The sequence below is a fragment of the Myotis lucifugus genome, unplaced genomic scaffold, assembly GCF_000147115.1.
Source record: "Myotis lucifugus unplaced genomic scaffold, Myoluc2.0 scaffold_5, whole genome shotgun sequence".
NCBI lineage: Eukaryota > Metazoa > Chordata > Mammalia > Chiroptera > Vespertilionidae > Myotis > Myotis lucifugus.
Window position 1 is genome coordinate 14,206,059 of NW_005871053.1, and position 24,306 is coordinate 14,230,364.

The window sequence follows — 24,306 nt, forward strand, 5'->3', positions numbered from 1 at the left end:
ACAGCACCTGACCCATTCTAGATGAGTAAGAACTGAATAGTATTGTAGTTAATACTACAAATCTCAGGTGAAAAAATGAGATTCACTTAACTTCATTTACTTCTTCTTTTAGATACTTTACCTGTTTGTGGCTTTGGTGCTCTCCTTTAGCTCATGCAATGCTGCAACGCATGCAGAGAGTGAAGAAGCCAAAAATCTCCAGTGTGCAATGGCAAGAATTAAAAAAGGGATATGCTATGTGCTTTCTAAAATATTATGTAAAAGACTAAATGTTCCCAAGGACACAGTGGACAATGTAAATGACACACATGTTAAAGAGAATATTTCTGGCCATACTCTTTCTGAATTGAGCAACACTGAAGGTGTCCTCAAGGACAAGGGAAAAAGCAGTGGCACAGAGAAAACCACAGTGACTGAAAATGAGAGTGAGTCACTTATCCCCAGTCCTAGTGCCTCTGAAACTGTACCAATTGCTTCCGGAGAATCTGATATAGAAAATCTGGATAATAAGGAGATTCAGAGCAAGTCAGGTTACGGCAGCAGCAAAGAGGTAAGATATTTCAATATCTGGATTGCTTATTATTAATTTAGGGCATTGTTGATATGAAGGTGAATCAGCACTGAAGTTCCAGAGTTATATTGCCCATTCAATCCTAGCAATAGCACTCTTTACTCCTGATCTTATGATCTTGATCAAGCTGCTTAAACTTTATAAACTTCAGTTTATCGATGAGGATAAAATTGTATCTATTTCTAATAGAAAGAAAGATTTCCCAGCCAGACTGGCTCAGTGGTTGAGCGTTGACCTCTGAACCAAAAGGTCACTGTTCTATTCTCAGGTCCTGGTCCATGAAGGTGTTGCAGACTTGATCCCTAGTATGGGGCATGCAGGAGGCAGCCAATCAATGATTCTCTCTCATCATTGATGTTTCTATCTCTCTCCCTCTCTCTTCCTCACTGAAATCAATAAAATATATTAAAAAAGAAAAAAATAATAAAAGATAGAAAGATTAAGAACAGTAGTGCATATAACAATGCCCATAATATAGTAAGCACTTCACAAAAATTGGATAATATCATGATAAAATAATATATATATTAGTAAACAGGCAGTGTGGGGTGATGTTGAGCATACTGAAGAAAACTAAATTTTCAAAATCAATTTGTACTACTGGAGAAATCATTAAACTCTTCTAGGCATCTTTAAATTGTGAGATTGGACTACAACACGCTAAGATACATTATTGCTTGCTAAAATTGTAAGATTCTTGTCAGTTCATTTCTGCAACATATTTTATAACATATGTAATTAAATTGGACTAATGAATAGAGAGAAACCAACGGTTTGATTTGGGAACAGTTGTAGCTTTATAAACTCCTGGACCAAAAAAAAAAGGGGGAAACTTTAAAAGAAGGGTAGATATTGCTGTTCACTTGCTTTTCACATGTGTACATACATCGTACTGGATACAGTTTTACTGTATTCATTTGAAAGCAGCATAATGTCTTAGTAGGAGATATAGTTTAGTAGAAAGCTACAATCTACCTAGATCACAATGGCACTGTGGGCTTTTTGCATTGAAACTCACGAGGGACTCCTCTCAGATTTCTCATAGACACCAGGGAGAGAGAGGCAACGAATGTCTCTTTACAGGGCCCCAAAGCACCATCTTATCTTCCAAACCTCTTCTGGCTTGGCAGCCACCATGGGCAATAACTTCTGAAACTGGCCTTATAGAAGGGGTTCAATTTCAATTATTCAGATGGTTTCTAGCTTTTAGTAAAGGCATCTTCGTTTTAAAGAAACTTTCACTCTTTAGCATACTCAATCTCAGATTCCTTTTTTATTTTTATTTTTATTGATTTCATCGAGGAAGGGAGAGGGAGAGAGAGAGATGAAAACATCAATGATGAGATAAAATCATTGATCGGCTGCTTCCTGCATTCCCCACCCTGGGGATCAAGCCCACAACCCAGGCATGTGCCCTGACTGGGTATTGAATCGTGACCTCCTGGTTCATAGGTCAATGCTCAAGCACTGAGCCAAGCCGGCCGGGCTCTCAGATTCCTTTTTTTAAAAAATATTTTTTTAAGTATGCTTTTATTTATTTCAGAGAGAGGAAGGGAGAGTGAGAGAGAGAGATAGAAACATCAATGATGAGAGAGAATCATTGATCAGCTGCCTCCTGCATGCCCCCTAGTGGGGATCAAGCCCGCAAAACCTGCATGGGCCTTGACCTCCTGGTTCATGGGTCAATGTTCAACCACTGAACCACACCAGCCAGGCTCAGGTTCTTCTTCTTTTTTAAAAAAATAATACCATTATGAAAAAAAAACAGAGAAAATTCCTCTCCAGCACAATTCTATATCTTTACTTAAGACTTTGACTATCATCCATCTCTGGGCAAAATTTCTATTTATCACAGCACATCATATAAAGATGTTCTTGGAAACTCCTTTCCAAATCTCATTAAAAAGTCTGTGATATAAAGAGGTAAAGGAAGGAAGAAATGAAATATAATTGGATATGTTGAGTTTGCAGAAGTTTGTAATTTATGCTGCATACTTATTTGGTTCTATTGATTGGTTAGCTACTCATAGATTTGTTCACATATTTGTATGTTTTTAGTTACATATTTAATTTAATTACTTTCCAGATTACATAGCTCATGAGTACCTAGGATGTTGATATACCAAGTGCCAAAGAATAAAATATAAAAATCACATGTGATTTGGTAATCCAGAGATATATACTCTCATTTCTTTGGAATTTAAACTTTCAACTTTTTAAATTACAAATATGTAACTAAATTTTATAACAATAACATCAAACTTTAAATTGGGTTTTATAACTTTTCACTATGTAGCAATATATCATGGCTATTTTTTCATGCCATTAAATCTTCTACTAAAATAAATTATATATAATTTTGAATCTTAATTGATTTATTTGTAAATTTAAAATAATACATACTAAAAGGAGTTTGGAAAAAATTACATCAAAGTGTTTAGGTGCAATGGTTTTAAGAACTCTAAAAAAACATAAATATAATATTAATTTGTTTATTGTCTTCATCTAAATCAGTGCATGGCTATAGCCTTTAGTTAATCAGAAATAAAGGAAATTTAAGAGAAATGAAATTATAAAAATGATTTATTTAAGAGGAATATTCAGTTGAACATATTTTTTAAATTGAGCACCATGCTGTCTTACTGACAATTGCCATTAAAGTTTAAGCAAACAAAGCTTCCTGATTATACTGATTAACATTTTTTGTGCATAAGAGGACAAAATATTTATAATTTCCTTTTTTACATAATCTACTAGAGCTTTCCTTAATTTTTAAGAAATAAGATTGATTTTCTTCCAAATGTTTTAAACACGTATTTTCATTTTTAAAATTAGAAAATGATTTGATATGCTATTAACTTTGGGATCTTGGTCATTTTAAAAGATGATATGTTGTATGTCCACTTTTCAGTAAGGTGCAAGAAAGCATTGTGGGGAAATCATTTTCAGTAGAGGACAAGCATGGCACTTGCATTGTTACCACATGTACAAAGTCATGACTGCCTTATCCTAGCCAGTCTTGAACTTCAGTCAAGAATAGAGTTGGGGGAAATGTCAATCTCTGCAACTAGCCTCTTTACATAGTCCTGGTACCACTTTCCCAGGTCTCTTATTGACCCTATTCCTTGTGCCATTTCGTCATTTCACTTCAGGATAACCTCCATCAGTCTCACTGTATGATGAAATACCTAAGAATGTCTGGACTGGATTTTACAGTAAATACTAAGTACACCCTTGTCTGCCCATCTTTAGCATCAAGGGGTGATTTATTCTGATGTTATTCATCTAATTGAAATAGCATACTGGAAAATTTGTGAATAACTTCAAGAAAACTTTGGAACGCAAATCCTTTTGGAAATTGGAGATAGCCTATACATCATTTGGGAGAACAGTGTTATTAACTAAATGTCAATTTTAATTTAAAATGCATTTTATCTTTTTTTTCTTTTTGAAGTGGTGATGGAAAAAATAAAATAAAAAATAAAAGTCAATTAAATTTTAAAAATTATTTTATCTTAAATTAATTTTTAAAATAATTTTAACACCATCAATCACAGAGATATATACACATTTTAATATTAATCATGAAGTTGGCCTAAAATCTTTTAAACCTGATAATGGTATTCATGTGCATAATTTTCTTATTTCTAAAAATGAGATAAACTGTAACTACAGTGAGTGAATGAAACTTTATTAACATTTTTGGTGGGACTTTCCTTTTCAGAAGGTGAAGCCATCTAGCTCATCTGAATGCAGTACAGTTGATATTGCTATCTCTGAAGAAGAAGAAATGATCAATGAACATGAGAAGCCAAAGCATCCTAAAAACAGTAAGAAAAATTTCCTTTGGATATTATACTGCAACTAGTAGCCTGGTGCATGAAATTCATGCATGGGCAGCAGAGCGGGGATGGGGGGAGTTGTCCCTCAGCCTGGCCTGCACCCTCTCCAATCTGGGACCCCTCGGGGGATGTCCGACTGCTGGTTTAAACCTCTCACAATCTATTAGTATAGATTAGACTAAGTTTCTCTTAACCTAAATAATACTATTGGATATATTTTTAATTGTAGAAAACTTATTAATTTGGCTAAGGGATACACACAGTGTGTGTGCACACACATGTGTGCACATGCCCATCTGAATCCTGATAGAAAACTAAAATAAATATCAAGAAAAAAGTCAACATTTGGAAAAAAGGAAATGGGGCTACTTTCTAGGGAATCTAATGCAGGAGTTAAGAGTGTGGGCTGTTGCCCTAGCTCGTTTGGCTCAGTGGATAGAGCGCCAGCCTGCCTACTGAAAGGTCCCAGTTTCAATTCCAGTCAAGGGCACATGCCAGGGTTTCGGGCACAGTCCCTAGTGGTGCAGGAGGCAGCCAGTGAATAATTCTCTCATCATTGATGTTTCTGTCTCTCTCTCCCTCTCCCTTCCTCTTTGAAATCAATAAAAATTAAAAATAATTATTAAAAAAAGAGTGTGGGCTCTGGAATCAGAGAGCCTGAATTCAAATCCCAAGGTTCTACTTTTACCCTCTCTCTGACTCATTTCCTTATATGTAAAAAGAAGGTAATAACAAAACTTATTTTATAGGATTGTTAAAAAAATTGAATTAGGGTTATGTGTATATGTATTTTTATGCTTTGTGGAATGGAGTCAACATTTAAATATTCATATGAAAGCATCCTTAACTTTCATAGAAAAACAAATCATGTAATAATGATATATTTTTACATTCCACATGAATATTAAGAAAAATATAAGGCTTCAGTTGGTTGACTCACAAGATATGTAACATACATCTCTTAATGACTTATAATTAAAAGTAGTCTCCTAGGAAGATTAACACATGGCTACAGGTTCTAGTCCTTTGAAATGACTGGACATCATCAAAATGGAAACTGCTAAATGCTCAAATTTCTATACTCAAAATAAGCATCTGCTCTTAGTAGCTGAGTTGTAGGACTTGTTTCATCCAAAACAAGGGAAGAATTATTTCCTTTTTTTAAATTTGACCAAAGACATATACATTGATATTAGGTAAAATTCTAAAAGAGTAAGTGTTGATTTAAACTCCACCCATCACCATTTCCTCATTTTTTTTTACAGGTTAATCACTCTCTTCTCCTTAGGTTTTCTTATGCTAACTCTCTTGACCAGAAAATAGAGTTCAAAACCCATGCACATGTGCCCTACTCACAAAGTACTCCATCATCTAGGTTAGCTCCTCAACTAATCTCAAACAAAATTCCCATTTGCATACTGTCTAAGAATTGAAATCAATTTAACTGATATTAATACCTCTTGACATTTAATAAATATTTGCGAATTTAAATGGGAATACTTGTTATGCCATGGGAATCTCCAGAGAATGCCTTTTCAGGTGTTATATCAATGTGATATTCAGAAGATGTTGTATTGTTGTAATGTACCCCGCGAATCACAGAAGGACGCCTCAAGAAGTCGAATTAAAGAGTCACATTTATTGCAATCCGGGACTATGAGGGGTCATTCCCAAATCTCATAGTAATAAGATGGTGGCAAAACCAGACTTATATAGGCAAAAATCACAAAGGTATTGATTACATCCCAGGGTTTGGAATGAGGCACCTGGCTCGCAAAAAAAGCAGATTACAGAAGCAGAATTAAGCATGTTAATTACAGTTTCAGGTCTCGGGGTCACTGAATTGACAGAAATACATTATCTAGAGCCTTTGGGTAACCTGGGTTAAACTTAGACATGTTATCTAAATTACAGTTCTGGGTCTCCGGATCACTGAGTTGATAGAAACACGTTATCTAGAGCCATCGAGGTAATTTAGAGTAATTGTGCTGTTCTGGCCTCGGGACCACTAAGTCAGGTGGAACGCACCACCTGTGGCCACTAAAACAATTTAGGGTAATTGTGCTGTCCTGTTTCCCAGGTACAGAAGAATGTGCTTCGATAACCAGTAAGATCACAATCAATGGGATAGTCATTCAATCAATAAGGCATTCAATCGAATGGGATGATTTATACAATTCAGAAAATCAAAATAACCTGTCCATTGTTAAACAAAGCAAATAGGTACCATACTTCATTATGTGTGTGATTAAAAGAAAATTTTTTTGTAGAAGTAGTAGTACTAGTAGGGGATAAATTCTACTCTCAGACTTTGTCCTGCAGGTTTAGGGAATGTGCTGAGTCATCTCTGCCTTTCATAATTTCTTTTAATTACCAAATCACAAGTTAAGTTTTTATGTTTTTTCCTCAGTGATTGCAGTGTTCAGTACAGCAGGGGTAAAAATCAAATGCTTGTAAGTCAGAGACCACCTATATTAGATTCTGTAAAGCACATGGTAGAAACTTTGAGATGTTTATTTATTTCATGAGTTGTCAAGATTTTTTTTAACAGTTTTATTCTTGACAGGTTATGAACGAAGATCTTCACCAGGTCAAATTAGTAGAGAATCCAAGAGAGGAAAAATTTGGCGAAACATAAGGAAAACCTGCTGCAAGATTGTAGAAAACAGTTTTTTTAAGTGTTTCATTGGCCTTGTCACTTTGCTCAGCACAGGTGCTCTGGTAAGTGAGGGTATGTGAGACTTTTACGGGAAAAGTATATCAGAAGTCTGTTAATTTGTAAAGTCACCATAACAAATTAGTTTCCCCCCTAATACTTATTATTATACCACCATAGTTCATAATCTGTGATTTTAAAGACATACATTATAATTTCTTTAAAATCTGTATAGGCATCATTTAATATTAAATAAATAATACAATTCCAAATATATGAATGACAGTGGGGAAAAGGAGTGTTAAAAGACACTTAATTCTTCTTATTTAATGAAGTTTCATATAAGAAACAAAGTTTAGGCTTCCTGTCAAGATGGTGGCACAGGTAAACTCGGTACTTGCATTCTCCCACAACCACATCAAAATTACAACTACACTACAGAACAACCATCATTCAGAACTGCCTGAAATGTAGCTAAACAGAAGTCCTACAGCTAATGCTATAAAGAAGAAGACATATTGAGATTGGTAGAAGGGATAAAGATGCTGAATGGGCTGGTTCCACACCCAAGTGTGGCGGATAAAAATTGGGAGGGAAATCGTGGCTTGTGGAGGGAATCCCCTGAGGAACCAGGGTTCCAAGCTCCACACCAGGCCCCCCAGCCCAGGGTTCCACTGCCAGGAAGAGAAGTTCCCATAACTTCTGGCTATAAAAACCAGTGGGGATTTTGGCTGGGTGAGGAAGAAGACTGCTGAAGTCCCTGGGGTTTCTCTTAAAGCAGCAGTCACCAACTGGTGGTCCACGGACCGCTGGTGGTCTGTGAGGTCCAAAGGTTGGCGACCACTGTCTTAAAGGGTCCATGCATGGACTTATACTCATTCATTCTGAGCTCCTGCACTGTGGGAGCACCTTCAAAGTCATCAGGGACATACAGAGAGGAACTGAATTGTCCAGCATCAGGGCAAGAGCTGGAGGGACAGCTTTTTCCCAGCCAGAAGTACTGGAAGAGGCCATTGTTCCTTTTCAGAGCCTCTCCCTGACAGCCAGCAGGCAGGGACCATATCTGAGTCTCCATCAACCTGGCCCCACCCTGGTGATTCCCTGAGACTTCACCTCACCCAACGCATTTCCAGTGGCTTTACCACATGAATGGTCTGTCTTGGTTCATGCTTCTACTTTCCTAAAATCTTTCAGACAAGCATATCTGGACTCTGTGTGTCCTGTACCTCTAGCTATTCACAGGATAATTTTTTAATAGTAGCAAAGGATTGAAAAGCAAAAATAGTCCATAATAGGTGTTTATGGGATTATCATCCAGTGGGATACTGTGCAGCTATTTAAAAAGTGCAGGAGCTATATGCATGCTGATATTGCAAAATATGGTAAGAAGTGAAAAAAAGATCTAGAATAAAGTGTATGACATGCTACATTTTAGGTAGGAAAACAAGAGAAATAGAATGTATATTATTTGCTTTGTTTGATTGAAGAAGATCAGAGAAGAATGCATAAGAAACAGTTAACTGTGAGAGGCACAGGATAGAGAAGATAAAGTCATGGTTGGGAACCATACTTTGTAGTGCATATGTTTTTAAGTATACTTTATATTGACATTTATTACACATTCTGAAAACCATACAAATTATAATTGTACAGTATAAAGGATTTTCAAAGTAAATGCACCTGTGTTATTGTCACTTGGCTTGAGAAACAGAACATTACCAGGAATTCAGAACCACATTCTGATCCTCCACAGTCACTTCCCCACTCCATATGAGTAGCCAGTATGTGCAATTCAACTGCCATTGATTAGCTTTGCCTGTTTTTTAAATTTTTAAATTAAAGTGGAGACTTCTGTACATTTTATCATATTGTTTTGCATTATACGCCTACTCAAAAAATAAATACACATCTATATATATAAAAGCCAAGCGACTGGTTGACCAGAACAACCGGTTGCTATGATGCACACTATGGCTGGCCAACCTGCCCGATTGGGGTTGTGGCCAGCCAGCCAACCTCCTGTGCCCCCTCTCCCCAGCTGGCTTGCCCCGATCAGCCCCGATTGGGGCGGGCTGGCCAGACCCCACCCGTGCACGAATTTGTGTACCAGGCCTCTAGTAATAAAGTCCTTTAAAATAATTTTAGATGATACTTATAATAATTTGCTTTTATAGACACTTTTACTCTGTAATTAGTTCAATTAAGTCAGTAATTCTATTGTCATTTTATATTTACTTTTAACAGTAGGTTTATGAGAATCACACCATTCTTTGAATAAGATTATTTTAATCCTTGTTTACTTTTTAACCTTGAATTTACTTTGATACAAGTCTACCTGAGATTATTAGTACTTTGTTGCCTTTTGTCAGTGCTAAAATAAAAGCACTATGAAATTGCTTTAAATGTCATTATTAAACTTTGCATCCTCCATAGAAAAACCAAGGTTGACCTTTTAAAACTGAGAAGCTTTAGAGAAACTATTATAGTTTTACTTCATATTTGTGTGTGTTAACTGGTATACCTGATTATTCCTGCAGTGAAACAAGCTTTGTGACTTTTTCTTACAATAACACTATGGATTTCTAAAAACATTTAAAACCCAATATCTGCTTTGTTATTAGCAATGCATATATCTGTGTGTTGGCCACATGGAATTAGAGATAAGAGCCACATTGGATGTGACTGAAAATACTGCCTTGATTAACTGATATGGTCACTATTTAGAACAATTATGAGGCCAGGTTCAAACTCTATAAGAAGTGGTTCTAGGATCAATTAATGATGTCTGTTACAGGCATTGGATCAGAAAATGATACTTATGGGTTATGTGAATAAATGCAAGAAAAGTGAACCAGCCCTTGAGACTACAATGAGACTACAATTTTTGAGTTTGCTCACCATCTGCTTCTTGGAGATGGCATTCCATTCCCCTCATGTGAAAAATGTATACTAATCTGTAAATTTTTTCCCCATAGGCTTTTGAAGATATATATATCAATCAAAGAAAAACTATTAAAATCTTATTAGAATATGCTGACATGATCTTCACTTACATCTTTATTCTGGAAATGCTTCTGAAGTGGATGGCATATGGTTTTAAAGCCTATTTCACTAATGGCTGGCACAGGCTGGACTTCATGGTTGTTATTGTACGTATGTAAAACAAAATTTTAAAGCTATTTGATTTGCTGTTGCTTCGTTACTCTTACTCTTTTACTGTTCCATTTACTTGTATCTTCCTTTACCTCTCTATATACATTTTTAGTCACCAACATCCCATATTTCTTCATTTGTAGTGTTTAATATTTATCCTTTCCTTCTCATTCTAAAACTTAAAATTCAGCACTTCATTTCTTGATTATTCTAACAGTCACCTATGTACTCACTGTTAACAAAATAGGCTTATTGCATAGTATTTTGAAATTATCAGCATCCTACAATAATTAAATTCTATTTGCTCAACTTTTAAATTATATTTTCAGAATGAGACTACATATGCATTCCTTCACCAGTACCACACTGATGCCAGCAGCCAGAAATTGTCGTTTGGGTCACTGCAATAGCTTCCAAACTGATATTCTGGCTTCCACATTTTTCATTTATGTTGCCTTGTAATTACAGAAAATATGAAGGCACAATAAAAGTTAATCACAATTCTTCCACCTTGCTCAATCTCCATTAACATTTATTAACCTCTAATCATTTTATGCAAATATGTTTACTTTGAAAAATAACCTTACCATATTTCTATTCTTTGTGCTTATATCTTTTTTGATGCCTTTCCTCTAAAATCTAATTCTGTAAATTGTCTTAACTATATTTATATACAGAGGAACATGTAAATATATTCAAAATTTTGTTTCAACAAATACATTGTATACTATAATTATATTGAAAATCATGAAACTGATTTTTAATCTAATTACAAACTAAAAAATGGATATAAGTATTAATCCTTAATTATAATAAAGGATAAATTATAATAAATAATAAACAATATATATTATTTATTTTAGTAACATGTACTATTACCAGAAGATATCTTTAAATCCTTTAAGTGATTTTAACACAAAATGATATTCTTACACCTTTCTATAAGTCATTGTTAAGATGTATTGAAATATATGGTAAAGCTTTTGCATATTTCTTGGTAGGCTTTGACTATGTATCTTTTTCTAATAAATGATAAGTTTATTTTATAGATTGTTTTTGTTAAAGTTAAAACTAAACCCATTAATTATTTATTTTTCATATATCTAGGTATTTTGTCTGAACTTAATAGGCAAATCTCAGGAACTAAAACTGCTTACGTCCATTAAATTCCTTCGGGCACTTAGAGTTCTATCTCAATTTGAAAGAATGAAGGTAAGAGAAACGTTCCTAAACTAATCTATAACTTTTAATTTAAAATTACTAACTTTCCAAATAGGTAAAGTTTTGTAATCTTCTCATTTATATCTTTAACAATATTAATACAAAAACCCTATATTCTACTTAAAGTACAGAAGAAGAGTGTATTAGCTTTGCTTACTAGGATTTTAGGTCTTTATTGTTCCTAAGATGAAAACTAATAAAAATAAGCAAATAGTTGAGATAAAATATTTTCGGCAGAAATCTGCTAGCCTTGTTCCGAGGTTCCCTTGCTTGTCAAACAAACCTGTGTGAGGGGGACAGTTTTGAATTCAACCCGGGGAACGCCAAAGATTGTGAACCAACACTTCCTGGATCAAATGCCCAACCTGTGCTGCTCCCAGACGGAGTCTCTGGAGTCCGGAGGCCGGCAGAGGAGAGCAGGGGTCCACCCTGCGTCGCAGGGTCCCATTTGCTCCCCGCGGGAAAGGGGTCCCCTGCTGCTGCAGGAGCAGGCGGGGTGATGCCTCCTAACAGACGCTCCTGGGACTCAGCTCCCTCTTACTCCTGGCATCCTCTTCCTTGTCCTCCTTGCCCTGGCACTCCAGAGGCGGGGACCGTGCCCCAGATGCTGCTGCAGGGAGTATGGGCCTGGTGTCACACTGGTGCCTGGAGCAGAGCCCCCTCACAGCCCTGCGGAGCCGGGACCCCGAGAAGGGCCAGGAGCTGGACAGCACAGAGAAGTTGACCATAGGTAGCTGTAGATTCCCTGGGTTCCTGGGAGGAGCATTTCCCTCTTCTTAGGAGATGAGAGCCAGAAGTCACACAACATGTACTGGGTCTGAGCTGTAGTTGAAGAGCTGAAAAATTTTGAATTTGAGAACTTACATGTTGACAAGGCAAGAATGAATCTTGGAAGTTCTTTTGGTTTTACCAGGAAGATGACTAGAAGACTAACTCCCATCTTTGAGGGGCATGAGGAGCTGATGTACAACATAGAAACCTTATTCCAGGCAGGAATGGCTCACCTCCCTTCAGCCCTGCAGTTACTTGGTTATTCTGGGACCCTCTGTGTTTGGAGACTGAAATTTCATAACATGCTCTTTACAGAATTTGCCACTTATTTCACCAGAACCATTGCCATTTCCCATGTTACTAAAGATCAGAGTTTCCTCTGTTTTCACTGAATGTATTTCTGCAAGTTTAAATATGATTTTCTGCTATGCAGATATATCTCTTAGAAATGTTTTCATTGTTAACTATGAATTGAGCCTAGAAAAAAATGTCTCTATGCAAACTGATCATAAATGTTTGGTATGATCTTTAAAAACATACAGATACACGGTTGTTAGTAAAATGCAGGTCATGACTTAGGGACTTGAGAATTGAATTTTAGACTTAGGCTCAAGTTGCCTTTGAAGAGGAACTATAATTGTCTCCTGTTAAACCTGAAGAAAATCACCTTGAGTTTTGTAGAATTTGATATTTCTTTCATGTAAGTCACCTAGTTAATTTTTCTGAGGTTAGGCTTTGTGTTGGTGCAGTAATTTTTTTCAGTTTCTAGGAATATGCAAAGGAGAATTATGGGATCATCATTAATAATTAAATAATAACTAATACAATGATTCATGTCCCTGGTTAACTTATGAAACATTTTATTAACAGCATTATAGAGGCCCACAAGGTGGTATTATCCCCAATGGTTTGCTTTTAAACCAAAATAAGGAGGAAAAAAAGCTGAAAAGTAAAATGTGGTTAAAGAGGTCTATGAGCTTGAGGTCAAAATAACAAGATAACTAAATTTCCAGCATAAACAGCCATAGAAAATGTTTATAGAATATGCCAGGGCTGTAAACTACACATGACCTGTTAACTCCGAGTACTGTGGGGTGGGGATTACAGAAGGGAGATATTGGTCAAGGGCACAAACTTTCATTTATAAGATGAATAAGGTCTGGGGATTTCATATACAGCATGGAGACTATATACAGTTGATAATATTATTCTGTATACTTGAAAGTTTCCAAGAGTAGATCTAAAGTGTTTTCACCACCACCACCACAATCAAAAAAGAACTAGATGTGGTTAATTAGCTTGATTGTGGAATCATTTTATAATGTATACATATACCAAATCATGACTTTGTATACCTTAAACATATACAACTTTCATTTGTCTATTATACCTCCATGAAGCTGGGAAACACACAGAGAGATGTTAATTAATGCAACTAAAATAAACTTTGTTACTGTAAGAAATGTTATGGGATAATACCAGGGTTGTTTTTTTCTCTAATAAATTTAGATTCATGGGATGAAGAGTGCCTCTATTAGCAAATTGCCTGCATCTAATTTAGAGAAAAGAAGGAAGATATTTGCCAGGGAAGCTTCCTCTGCTTGTTGTAAATTAAGCACTCTAATATTTGATGCCAAAGATTCCTTAGAATGGCAGTGAGATTGTAGCCATGGACAATTCAAGGCCAGGTATATACTAGTAGTAGCCATTCTTAGATCAAGGTCAGTTCTAGATTTTAAGCTTCATTGAAACCTCTGGAAATTCTGTAGTTGAATGATCTCTGAAGATATATAACTGAGTATATAAGGAAGCTTCATTATTACAAAATTAATATTTTATGTATTTAATGAATTTTGGATCTTGATGCCCCCGCTGTTGAAATATTTGGGTCAACTATATCCATGGCTTTTATTCCTACATATGTGCAATTATTAACAGGCATAGCATTTTTTCATCAGAGGCATCAGTGGGCCTATCAAAATACCTAAAGTGTCAACAAAGGATTTGTGACTTAGTTTTATAAATAAAGTCTTTTTGAAAATATAATTAAAAGTCAAGATATTAATTCAAGCCCAGAAAACTAAGGAATATAAGCAAGAAAGTACAGACAAATGTATATGTATCCAGTAATGACTGAGGGAAGGAAAGGGTAGACTGGTAGAAAAGAAAATCAATGGTGACTCAGAAAAAAGGACAAATAAGTGATTTTGAGGGAAGGGAGTCAAAAGTATAAATGGTAACTGAAAGATAAATAGCAAAGATTGTACTGACTGAGTTGTTCAGTTGGTTGAGCATCATCCTGTGCACCAAAGAGTTGCAGGTTTGATCCCTGGTCAGAGTGAGTATGGGTGGCAACCCATTGATATTTCTCTTTCACATTGATGTTTCTCTCTATAGCAAAGATTGAAAATTTTCTATTGGATATAACAACTGGTTTTACATTTGCCATACCAGCATTAGTGGACTGATTAAGAATAAATACAATGCTGATTGTAATATTAAAGAATGAAGGGAGTTGAGGAAATGAAGGCAGGATTATAGGCTATTTTTGTTATTTAAGTTTAGGTAGTGAATTCACTTCCCAAACTTTCCACTCTGGAGTATCTCACCAGTGACATAGAGTGATTCTGTGAAGTGATTTGTGAATTTGTGAGACTAACTGCTTATTCATGTCTCTTGGAACACTCTTTTGACTTGACTTCATTGAGCTACAATCTCTTGGTCTTCTTTTATGTCCTCTGCCACTTCTTTACTTTCTCCTAGATAGGCTGTTCCTCCTGAAGGTTAGAATCCCCAACAATTATGTCTGGTCCTATTTTACTCTCATTTTAGATGCTTGAGAGAGAGAGAGAGAGAGAGAGAGAGAGAGAGAGAGAGAGAGAAGAGAGAAACATCGATTTGTTGTTCCACTTATTTATGCATTCATTGATTGATTCTTATATGTGCCTTGACTGAGGATTGACCCCACAACCTGGTGTCAGCCTTGGTTTCCTCCTCGGCATCAACCTTGGCATATCAAGATGATGCTCTATCCCTAGCTGGTTGGCTCAGTAGATAGAGAGTCAGCCTGTGGACCAAAGGGTCCCTGGTTCGAGTCCGGTCAGGGGCATGTATTTTGGTTGCAGGCTCCTCCCCAGCCTGGGCCCTGGTCAGCGCACATGCAGGAGGCAACCAATCGATGTGTTTCTCTCACATTGATATTTCTCTCTGTCTTTCCCTCTCTCTTCCACTCTCTTTAAAAGATCAATTGAGAAATATCCTGCGGTAAGGATTAACAACAACAACAACAACAAAAAGATGATGCTCTAACAAACTGAGCTACCCAGCCAGAGCCTCATATGCTTTCTGGATAATCTTATACATGTATACAGGTTCACTCGTCTTACCCATTTCTCGCACAATAGTTGATACACGTGTGTTAAATTAGTAAAATAATTCTTTATTCTAGCATTTATACTAAATAGCTCTGTTGTTCTTTTAATGATTATTTTTACTAAAAAACATTTTGAGAATATCTGGATTTTTCATGTATATTTTTAATTGACATTTTTTATGTTGGTTATTCATGTGTGTGGCCTATTAAATCTTTAAAGATAGCTCTTTTTTGTTATTTCAATATGAATTTAGCATTTCCAATTTAATCAAAATAGTTTCACATTTCTTACCTAAAGTTTACATGTTTGCTTTTTATATGCCAGGTGGTTGTGAGAGCTTTGATGAAAACAACTTTACCGGCTTTGAATGTGTTTCTGGTCTGCCTTATGATCTGGCTGGCTTATAGCATCATAGGAGTACACTTATTTGCTGGCACATTCTATGAATGCATTGACCCAACAAGTGGAGAAAGATTTCCTACATATGAAGTCAGGAATAAGAGTGACTGTGAAAGTCTTGTATTCAATGAATCCATGCCATGGGAGAATGCAAAACTGAACTTTGATAATGTTGGAAATGGTTTCCTTTCATTGCTTCAAGTAGTAAGTATGCTTTTGATTTTATTATCTTTTACATGTGCATCCATATTGTAGGTAAACATAAGGACAAAATGTGGATGATTAACAGAATTGGTTAGAAATTATGTTAGCTATTATTTGTTTATAGATACATGTTATAAACAAATAAGTTCATTTGGGAAAACAAAAGTGAAACAGTGCCTGTACTTTTTGGAGAAGGCAGGGGAGATGAAGGCAGGACTGACTGGGTAAATGGCAGGTGCTGGCCAAACCTGCTTCCATCACTGATCATGTACTAGGGTCACAATTTTTGGTCCAACTCAGGTTACTACAGTTTTATTTCTACTTAGTGCTTTGAAGAATGGCTGCTCAGTCACCCAACATCTAGCAGATGTGAGGAGGTGAACCATTCTTGTCTTGGCTCCCCCATAGAAAAGCACGTGTAATAGCAGTTACAAGTAACTATGATACCTGAGCAGCATGTATTTATTTACTATTTACCTATCTCTCTACCTATATCTCTGCCTTTCTATTTATACTATCTTAAAATATTTTAAGTTACCAACTACAGTTACACTAAGTAGTTTTAAATATTTGTTGACAGACAACATAAATGTAATAATGAAAATGGTAGGAATCTCAGTTACACAATATATTGAAGTGTGGTCAGTCTTACTAATCAAATGTTTTACTATATTAGTAACAAATTGAGTTTTACTTTAATTTGCCATGAAGCGTAAAATTTCCCTAAGAATTAAACACATGCCGTTTTTACAGGCAACATTTAATGGATGGATTGATATTATGAATTCAGCTGTTGATTCCACTGGTGTAAGTACAATATAATCCTAAAGTCATTGTTATAGTTCAAGCAAAGTCATTTTTCTAATTTAAGAACGGGGCACCAGCAAGAACAATAATTAACAGTTAAAAGCAAATACTTATGCTAGACAAAAGTTAAATACTGTTCAGATTGAGTATTGCATGGACAATGAAATCCTTTCAGGATTATATACAATGGTTGAGGCCCAATAGGCCCACTTGAAGGATTATCAGACTTCATAAAAATTATTAAACCAGTACAATACACTTTAAAATCCAGTAAACAAAGCAATGATATCTCTTCACCAATGATCAAAGAGGAAACATACCTCAAGTAGCATTGTTGGTTTTTCTTGTCAGAAATTATTTTATAAATCTAATGTTTTAAAAAGTCAATATTTTTAATGTTTTAAAAAGTATCAATATTTTCCTTATTTTTTCACTTTTTATACATTTTTACTTTTAAAGAATTTCTTTTTAGTGCAGTTTTAGGTTTACAACACAATTGGGAGGGAGGTACAAATATTTCCCACATACCCCCTTCTTCCACACATGCATGGCCTTCTCATTGTTAACATCGTTCACCAGAATAGTATATTTTTTACTAAGAATGAATCTATATTGACATGTCATAATCAATCAAAGTTCATAATTTACCCTGGGGTTCACTCAGTGTTGTACATTCTATGGGTTTGGACAAATGTATGGTGACATGTATCCATTATTACAATATCATATAGAGTATTTTCACTGCTCTAAAAATCCTCTTTGCTCTCCCTCATCTTGTTTATTTTTTAACTTCACTTTTAGGTACATATGCAGCCTGATTTTGAAGTGAATATCTACATGTATTGTTACTTTATTGGTTTTATTATCATTGGATTATTTCTTCCTCTGACTATGCTGGTCGGTGTTATTCTTGCTAATTTCAACAAGCATAAAATAAAGATAAGTATAAATATCAAATGCATTTATAAAAATGTCCTGCTTCAAATGATTCATTTTGGATTCAACTTAATGTCATTTCTATTTGGTACTCACCTAAGAAAAATATTGATGTTCCTGCATATTGATAAACATTGCTAAAATATTCAGTCTGTACATTGTTTTCTATATTCAAATATGTACAGACAAGTTTAAAAGGTAAAGATTCCAAGTGTTTCTGTATGTATATTCATAAATAATGGCATGCTAAGAAATAAAAAACATTGTGCATTTGTGCAAATATGTGAAGACTGCACTTTCTTCCTCTCTGAAACTTTCAAAGTCTTCAGAGTCATAGCCAGCATAGACATCTTCTCGGTTAGGGTAGCTTTCATGCTAGAAGTAGAGAGTCATACATTTGAATTGGGTGGCTTACATAGGAGTGCTTAATTGGAAAGAATTCAGAGGCAGAATTGAACCACTTCTTTGGTGCCATTTTCATATAAATGCTTCTATAAATTGCAAAAGCTTCAGAATTCATCTACGTCTTATTCTAACCACAGGGACCTGCTTTTTATTGGTGGAGAAAAGCCTTCTAACAATTCGAAGAAAAGAATCGTTTAATTTTAAAAGTACAAGTTAGCCATGTCAGCAAAGTTTAGCTATGTGCAGATTCTGGTAAACAAACAACTCTGAATCTCTACTAATCAGATGGGATTAGAGAGGTCAGTGGTCAAATATCTAGAAAGAAGCCTTTCTAGGCTTCCCTTTCTCCTTTGTCTCGGTCTAACAAGAGGTAGCTCAGTAAAATGAAAATTTAAAATAGGTTGACCACCCACAGTAAGGTGCACCAAAAGATAACTGAATATCAATCACTACCAATATGTATTCCATATATGTTTTATATGGATTTTTGTGCAGAAAATGAGACATGTTTAAGCATGATTTATTTAACTGCAATTAAGCCTTTATTTAAATCAATCATTACCAAGCTTTCCAAAATGCATATTAATATAAAATGAAATTTGGATTAAATATGATTTTAATATATTTTTCTTTCATTTCTTTACCAGGGAGGCTCCAATATTTTTATAACAGAAAAACAGGAGAAACAATATCTAACACTGAAGAAGCTGATGTATGAGGACTCTCGAAAAACAATACCTTGGCCAGGAGTAAGAAAACATCTAGATATTTTTAAGTTTCTAAAAAAGTTTCCTTGATATATTCATCTTTAAAATAAATGCGTTTTTAAAATTCTTAACAAAATATGCTTTTGACAAAAATTTTTCTAAATGTGTTCCTTGACAAAGCTTTTGATGGTCTTGTTTGCTTTGACTGTGTGCTATAATTCTAGTTTGGTACAAACTTAGGCCCTGACTTATTCTCCTATTTATGCTGGGAGGAAAGATATAAATTTAAAGCCTATGTGTGTGTATAGATATCCTATTAATATGATTATTACACCTTTTTCTTCACCCACAGAACAAGTTCCGAAGATTCATCTTTGACTTGGTAACAAGTCAAGCTTTTAACATCATCATTATGGTTCTTATCTGTTTACAAGCAATAACCCTTATGATACAAAGTGATGAACAGAGCAGACAAATGGATACCGCTGTCCTCTGGCTTCAGATGCTTTTCATTATTCTCTACACTGGAGAATGTGTGCTGAAGCTCATCGCTTTCCGTTGTAACTATTTCACGAGTGGATGGAATGTTTTAGATTTTATAGTGGTCATTTTCTCTATTACAGGTAAGATTTTATGTAGTCAGAGTTTCATTTGTAGTAATATTCATTCAGGCAAGTTCTTATAGTTATTTCCAACAGAAATGCTTTACATTTTTGCATTTTATATAAAAATATCTGTACATATACCTGACATATATAAAATATTCAAAAATACTGTTTGAATTAGTGCACAGACTTTACTTCACAGACCACCAGGTAAATATTTAATTACCCCTTCAGCATATCAACTACATTATTTTTTAGGATGACACTAAATATCTATACATCCTAGTATAATATAAACTTTCAAGCTCACTATTTTCCCTTTCTCCTAATCGCTAAAACTACTTACAGCTTTCACAACAGTAGAGTTTAATGCTCTAGGTCACTAGTTTTACTCCAGAGATCTCAGTCTTTGATTTAACCAATATATTTGATTATCCTCTTTGTGAATAGATATTGCACTATATTCAAAGAACTTGTTAGTAAACAAGTTAGTCATAATTCCTGTATGCCCATAGTTTATAATCCTATATAATAAAAGCCTAAAATGCAAATTGTCCCCTTGTGCAGTCATTAGACCGGGAGTTTGTCCAGGAGTTCGACCGCTCGCGATGACATACGCTGATCCCCAGGGGCGGTGTAGAACATGGTGGGCATCAGTGATGCGGTGCTGGCAAGGGGTGCTCAGGTGCTGGGTGTCTGTGAGGATCCCACCCTGCACCTGCGCAGCCACTTCTGGGTGAGCTAGGCTGCAGCCACCGGGACCTCAGGGTCTGGTCGTGCTCGCCATGGGTTCATGCAGAAGCCAGTCTGCGAGGCTGGCCTGGAGAGAGCACGTTGCCTGCCCAGCTTCTGTGCAGCACCGCTGGGTGGCCCAGAGGCCCACACTGTGCCCTGGCCCACAGCATTTGGTCTCACTCTCCGCATCTCCATGTGGGGACTTGGGCTCTGTGGCGGAGGGGGACAGGTGGGGGCCTGGGAGCCCAGGTGCTGCCCAGGGCCCAGAGGTCACCTGGTATCTGCCCTTCCATGCCAGATGCTCGTGCTTCCATTGCTGGCCAGGTCTAGGGACCGCACCCATGCATGAACTTTGTGCACCAGGTCTCTAGTCTATTATAATCTATTAATGGATACAGATAATTAATAGTGCATTTTACTGTGCTATTAAGGATATGAAAAGGTTATATAAGGGATGTTACAGCAACACACCTAATCAGTAAGTAGAGGTCAGAAAAAACTTCATGGAAAAAGCAAAAATTAACTATTGGATAAGGAGGTAGCCAAGAAATAATCTAAGAGAAAAGGATTTTAAGCAGAGAAAGGTTTGTTTCTTGTCTGCCTCCTATAAGACACATACTCGAATGTGAGCTCCATGAAAATAGGGACAATATTTGATATTTATTGTCAATTACTATTGTGTGTAGTCAGCAGTAAAAAAAATGTAGATGAACTGTCAGCCCAGCTGTGCTTCCAGAAAATCCACTCATTCACCTGGTAGTGGAAACAGTGCAACTACTATTGACAGACAAGTACAAGAAGTTTGACTGAAAGTGCATAAAGGCAGGAGGGAGCGGGTAGGAAGGTAACAGGAATATGGCATTAAAGAGCCCTTTGAGACTCAAGTGAGAATTACTGAATCAGAAAGAGAGGAAACTGTGGTCAGAGAGAAAGCTGTTTGGAGTTGAGATCTCGGAAGGCAGGTATCCTGCGTGGGTCCAGAATGTGGCCATTGATGTAAAGTTGTTAACATTAAAAAAGCCGAAGACTGAAAGACTGGCCTTTGACTGGGTTGTTGCTGGTAGGTGCTGAGATGGGAAGGATGACATGAGCCAACTTGAGTCCAGTTGAATATAAATGAGGAGGAATGACTAGATCACAGAGCCAGGAATGGTAGAAGATGGTATTGTTAAATAACATGACCCACAAGGAGTTGAAATTAATTTTTTCTAAAAATGATGGAAAAGAAAGGTGTCTGGAAATCACTTTGTAAAGAAAAAAAGGTGCCTGCTTTTTCCATCTTTCTACCAGGAGAAATATGGAGTGGGGAAGAATGAGCTGTCTGCAGTTTAGAGGATGTAGAAAAATATGTCTATATTAAAGGGGGATACCTCCTGCATAATGGAAGAGTTTGGATGATTGAGGAGAAATGAAAAATTTACACAGAGTAGAAGGTTCATTAAAACACTGTGAAGATGAGGGTGTATATAAGACAGAACATCAGAGAGAATGCCAACATTAATAGTGACAAAGTTCAACAGAAATGTGAGACCTGAGTCTACCAGATGCTGCATGCCATCTCAGTTAAAAGCTTCATGATTCTCCCCTCCCCCAACTTTTCAACTCAAAATGAACACATCCCCTCCAGTACTTCCAGAGAACATCCTTATGCTTTTTTATGGCGATTATAATTTCACCTTGTTTCATAGTTCTGTCTTCACTTTCATAGTTCCCTCACTCACCCACTACTGCCAGAAAATCGTTCCAGGCAAAGACTCAGCTATTCAATTCACATTGAAAGTTCCCAAGGGCTCCCATACTATTTATGAAATAAATAAATTAAATTATAATCTGTGAGTCACTAGATATAGTGAACAGATGATGTGTTGTGGAATTGTCCACCTGAAACCTGTATAATTTTGTTAGCCAATGCCACCCCAATAAATTCAATAAAAAACATTTTTTGTAATTATACTTATCAACCAGATTTTTCTGCTTTGCATTATAATTAATTTAAATGTCTACCTCTAAAGATTACAAAGTCTTTGAGGACAAAGCCACATTGATCATCTTTGCATATGTGCACAACACCTTTATTAAGTATCCAATAAAGGTTGCATTGAATTAAATTTCTTGATTCAACTACAATCAGAAAAAAATGACTATTGTCCTATATTATAGATTCATGCTCTCTGTTATTCCAGAAGTATTTGATACATAATCCTCTTAAGGCGATGATGCAAAGAATTCTCTTCCAAATTTTATTAGATACTCTGAGCATTGCCACAATTATTATTGGGCTAACCCAAACTTTCAATGTGTGCTAAATGCTATATAGGGAGGATGAATTAAAATAATCTTAACTTACAGAAAAAAGTGAAATGTAAAATAAGTTTACAGTCCTCTAAATACCATGAAATTTAAATAATTTGATTGCCTGCTTTGTCTTTCCCCACATCAAGGACTACTTCTGCCTCTGATAGGAGAATACTACCTTGTACTTCCTTCCTTCCTGAAACTGATAGTTCTCTCCCGGATCATCCACATCCTGCGACCTGGGAAAGGACCAAAGGTGTTCCACGATCTGCTGCTTCCTCTGGTGCTCTTCCTCCCGGCACTGTTGAACATCAGTCTGCTCATCTTCCTCGTCATGTTCATCTACGCCATCTTTGGCATGTACAATTTTGCCTATGTGAAAAAGGAAGCTGGAATTAATGATGTGTCCAACTTTGAAACCTTTGGCAGCAGTATGCTCTGTCTTTTCCAGGTTACAATATTTGCTGGTTGGGATGGGATGCTCAATGCTATTTTTAACAGTAAATGGTCTGACTGTGATCCTGATAAAATTAACCCTGGGACCCAGGTTAGAGGAGATTGTGGTAGCCCCATTGTCGGAATTATTTATTTTGTCAGTTACATCCTCATAGCATGGCTGATCATTGTAAACATGTACATTGTTCTTGTTATGGAGTTTGTAAATATTGCTTCTAAAAAAACAGCCAAGACCTTGAGTGAAGATGACTTTAGGAAATTCTTTCAGGTCTGGAGGAGGTTTGACCCTGATGGGACCCAGTACATAGATTCTAGCAAGCTTTCAGATTTTGCAGCTGCTCTGGATGCTCCACTTTTCATGGCAAAACCAAACAAGGGCCAGCTTGTGGCCATGGATCTTCCAATGGCTGTTGGGGACAGAATTCATTGCCTAGACATCTTACTTGCTTTTACAAAGCGAGTTGTGGGTAAAGATGTGAGGATGGAGAAACTTCTTTCAGAGATGGAATCGGGGTTTATCTTGGCTAACCCTTTTAAGATCACATATGAGCCAATTACAACTACCCTGAAACGAAAACAAGAGGCAGTCTCAGCAACCATCATTCAGCGTGCTTATAAAAGTTACCGTTTGAGGCAAAGTGACAAAAAAACATCAGATATCCATATGATAGATGATGACAGGGAAGTTCAAGCTACCAAAGAAGATGCCTAATTTGATAGAGCTTAGGAAAATCAACTATTCAAAGCCAGATCTAGTTCCATTTACCACCTTTTCACCTTCTTTACATATCTCAAAAATGTTAAAAGTTTAAGACAGAAATAAAAGCAAAGATTAGAGATAGTAAAGATTTCCCTTAATCATCAATTGTTTACAACTCATGGAAGTTAAGCTTGTTTTCACAAGATTCCATATTGAATTCACTTTTTTACCCCTCTGTGTTCAATGTAACCAAGACAACACTTTAAATCACTGTAGTGAATTAAAGTGGTTTAAACTTCCCATTTGATAACCCAATGCTTGGATTCTATATATGATTTACATAGTGTGTGCTTCCTCTGGACAATGGGATGGAGGTGGTAGAGATTAGTAACAAAAGGGTCTTACTTGTATATTTTATGCATATTTTAATTTGATGGGATTTAAGTCCCCTCTTTCTTAACATAGGATA

At 36.1% G+C, this 24,306-nt stretch overlaps 1 protein-coding gene across 1 annotated transcript in view; it reads left to right on the top strand.

Annotated features, from left to right (window-relative positions):
• The window catches only part of SCN7A (sodium voltage-gated channel alpha subunit 7), an 82,115-nt gene extending 58,251 nt beyond the window's left edge, over positions 1-23,864 (top strand). Inside the window, 11 exon segments of the mRNA XM_006083180.3 lie at positions 113-550; positions 4,296-4,401; positions 6,980-7,134; positions 10,045-10,218; positions 11,330-11,434; positions 15,913-16,191; positions 16,945-16,998; positions 17,800-17,937; positions 18,984-19,088; positions 19,399-19,669; positions 22,828-23,864. Coding sequence (XP_006083242.3) covers positions 113-550; positions 4,296-4,401; positions 6,980-7,134; positions 10,045-10,218; positions 11,330-11,434; positions 15,913-16,191; positions 16,945-16,998; positions 17,800-17,937; positions 18,984-19,088; positions 19,399-19,669; positions 22,828-23,864 — 2,862 coding nt within the window.
• The last annotated feature ends 442 nt before the right edge of the window (positions 23,865-24,306 follow it).